Below are 3,570 nucleotides of genomic sequence, written 5' to 3' on the forward strand. Positions count from 1 at the left end.
TGCAGACTAAGGCACATGTGCACATCTCCAACAAATCTCCTCCTTGCCTTAGTATTTGCAAACACCTAACTTGATTCTCAATTCTTCAAATCTTGCTTTTGAAAGGGCTTTGGTCAGCAAATATGCAATCTGTTCTTTTGTATTGCAATAAATCAGCTTGATTTCACCTGCTCTCTGTTCTTCTCTTAAGTGATACAGCTTGATATTAAAGTGCTTTGTTTTCCCATGGAAAATCGGATCCTTTGAGATTGCAATAGTAGCTTGATTATCTACAAAAATCTTTGTTGGCTCAATCTGATTCATGTACAAGTCTACAAGTAATTTTCTAATCCAAATTGCTTGGTTCACCGTGGTATTAGCTGCAATAAATTCTGCCTATGCTGTACTTTGAGCAACCACATCTTGCTTTTTTGAACTCCATGAGAAAACACCTGAACCAAAGCTAAAACAAAAACCAGTTGTGCTTCTCATGTCCTTAGTAATACCTGTCCAATCACTGTCAGAAAATCCTTGGAGCTGGAAATCATGACGGCAAGAATACTTAATGCCATAATCTGTTGTACCTTTGACATATCTTAAAATACATTTAGTAGCTGCAAAATGCACTTCACTGGCACAATTCATAAACCTTGACATTAAGCTTACTGCAAACATTATATCCGGTCTTGTAGCTGTGAGATACATCAAACAGCCGATCAGACTCCTGTATAGCCCTTTATTAACTTTTTCTGCTCCATCTTCTTTGCTAAACTTCTCCTTTTGATTCATTGGCTGATTCCTTTGCAGTCTTTCATATGAAATTTCTTAAGAATTTCCTTTGTGAACTTCTTTTGACATATGAAGACTCCATCATGACCTTGTTTTACCTCCATTCCTAGGAAGTAGGTCAATAAACCGAGATCTGTCATCTCAAAAGTTTTGAACATCTCAGCTTTAAATTCATTCACTAGTTTCTCATTACTTCCTGTAACAAGTAGATCATCAACATAAACAGATACTATAATTAAGCTAGCATTTGAATTCTTCACATATAAAGTGGCTTCACTTGGACTTTTAACAAATCCAAGACTTTGAAGATAATTGTCAATTCTGCTATACTAGACCCTGAGAGCTTGCTTAAGGCCATATAAAGCCTTCCTTAATCTGTAAACTTTCTCCTCCTGTCATTTAACATGAAATCCCTCTGGTTGTTCAACATAGATTTCTTCTTGAAGATAACCATTTAAAAAGGCTGACTTTACATCCAACTGGTAAAGCTTCCAACCTTTTTGTGCAGCCAAGACCAACAACATAGCGAAAGTTTCTGAAAAATCTACCCCAAAAACTTGACTATACCCCTTCACAACTAATCTGGCTTTGTGTTTGTTCACATAACCATCAGCATTGAATTTGGTTCTGTAAACCCATTTCACTCCAATGATCTTTCTGTTTTGAGGTTTGTCTACCAACTCCCAAGTGCCATTTTTCTCGATCATACGCAGCTCCTCTCTCATGGCGTCAATCCATTTGTCATCTTTTTCTGCTTCCTGAAATTTTGCAGGTTCAAAAACAGCAACATTGCTTCTTTCATAGATATCAGATAGAGATCTTGTGCCATGAATTGTGACATCATCTATATTGTCATCAAGATGATGTGAATATACTGGCACCTGCTTTTCTAATGATTCCTCCCAACTCCATTGTTTATCTTCCATAAATTTGACATCTCGACTTACAATAATTTTCCCATTTTGTGGTTGGAAAATTCTATAAGCTTTGGAAGTGCTGCTATAGCCAACAAAAATACCTGCTTCTGCCTTCTTATCAAGTTTGTATCGTTTCACCTGAGACACATAAGAAAAAGAGAGACAACAAAAAATTTTCAGACTTTGTAAATCTGGTTTGTAACCGAACCAGGCTTCAAACGGTGTTTTTCCTTATACAGCTCTAGTTGGCAGCCTGTTTAACAGAAAAACTGCTGTACTTGTAGCTTCTGTCCAAAGCTTCTTTGGTAACTCTTTTTCATATAGCATACACCTCGCCATCTCCATGATGCTCCGATTTTTTCTCTCACTTACACCGTTCTGTTGTGGAGTGTAAGGTGCTGTGAGTTGGTGTTCAATACCTGTTTCCTCACAAAACTTGTCAAAGACTTCATTTTTGTACTCTTTCCCATTGTCAGACCTTATTATGCGCAAACTGCAATTACTTGGATTCTCCACAAAAGCTTTAAACTTCCAAAATATATTAGGAACCTCAGCTTTGGATTTGAGAAAATAAATCCAGCAAAATCTGGTATAATCGTCTATAAAAATAATATAGTATTTACTACCATTCAAAGATGGAGTTGCCTGAGGTCCTCCAACATCAGTGTGCACAAGTTGCAGCTTGTGTGATGCTCTCCAAGCTGATTGAGAAAATGGTTTTCTTACATGCTTTCCCTATTGACAAGCCACACAATCTGCTAGTTTATCCTCCAACAACGCTACACCCTTTACAAAGTTATTTTTCTGCATATATAGGAGTCCAGCATGATGGAAATGCCCAAGTCTTTTGTGCCACAATTCTGCATTGCTTACATGACTTGCAAGTGCTGCGTGCTCATCCTTCATCAAATTTAAGGCGAAACTCTTAGCTCTCATCTTCACTTTAAACACATTTTTGCCCCTTGCATCCTTGATCAAGCACCACTTGTCTTCAAAAATAACTTTGAAGCCTTTTTCAACAAGCTGTCCAACACTAAGCAAGTTTTGATCAATGTCAGGCACATATAAAACATTGGTGATGTGTTTTAAACCTGTCAAGCTTTCAATAGCAACTGTCCCTTTTCCCTTGACTGAGATAAACTCACCATTTCCAATTTTTACTTTGGAAATGAGAGTCTTATCAATCTCTGTAAAAAGAGCTTGATCATTGGTCATGTGGTTGGTGCAGCCACTATCTATCAACCAGGAATCACTTGAGCTGTTGTTAGTGGCAAAGCACGTAGCCACGAAGAGTTGTTCTTCCTCTTGTTGTTCTGTGGACACTCCTGCTATTTCAAGCTGTTGCGATTTGCAGACCCTCTCTATGTGTCCCATATCGCCACACATTCTGCACTTGATATCAGGCCTTCACCAACACCTTTTTGGCATATGGTTCGACTTCTTGCAATATGGGCAAGGTGAACTTGCATCATTTTTGTTGGCATTGCTGGACTTGCTGCTCTTCTTTTTCTCCGTAATTTTCTTGTCTTTGCCTCCTCTAGAACTTTCTGATTTGGCTTTGAATGCACCCTCTACAATTTCTCTTTCCTTATCATTCTTCTTTGCTCTAGAGCCTGCAAAGCATTCACCAACTCTGACAGATCTTTAGACTCTTCCAAAGAAGAAATTTTAGACTCGTATTTCTCAGGTAAAGTGACAAGAATTTTTTGGACGATTCTCTCATCAGAAAAGTCCTTACCTAGCAGTTTCACCTTGTTAACAATGCCTAGTAGCTTATTGGAGTAGTCTTTGATCGTTTCTGACTCCTTCATCTTCACCATCTCAAACTCTCTGATTAAGTTGAGCACTTGCATGTTCTTGGTTCTTTCATTGCCCTGGTACTCCT

The 3,570-nt window shown here is 38.2% G+C and overlaps 1 protein-coding gene across 1 annotated transcript; it reads right to left on the reverse strand.

Moving 5' to 3' along the window:
- Window positions 1–375: 375 nt before the first annotated feature.
- On the reverse strand, window positions 376–768 carry LOC113752261 (uncharacterized mitochondrial protein AtMg00810-like). The gene has a single exon (XM_027296380.1). The coding sequence runs from the start codon at window positions 766–768 to the stop codon at window positions 376–378; it is 393 nt and encodes a 130-aa protein (XP_027152181.1).
- Window positions 769–3,570: the final 2,802 nt, after the last annotated feature.

Source organism: Coffea eugenioides, chromosome 11, assembly GCF_003713205.1.
Source record: "Coffea eugenioides isolate CCC68of chromosome 11, Ceug_1.0, whole genome shotgun sequence".
Taxonomy (NCBI): Eukaryota; Viridiplantae; Streptophyta; class Magnoliopsida; order Gentianales; family Rubiaceae; genus Coffea; species Coffea eugenioides.

What these genes read in the sequence shown, in the direction of transcription:
- LOC113752261 (XM_027296380.1), bottom strand. Translation starts at nt 768, where the DNA reads ATGAATCAAAAGGAGAAGTTTAGCAAAGAAGATGGAGCAGAAAAAGTT.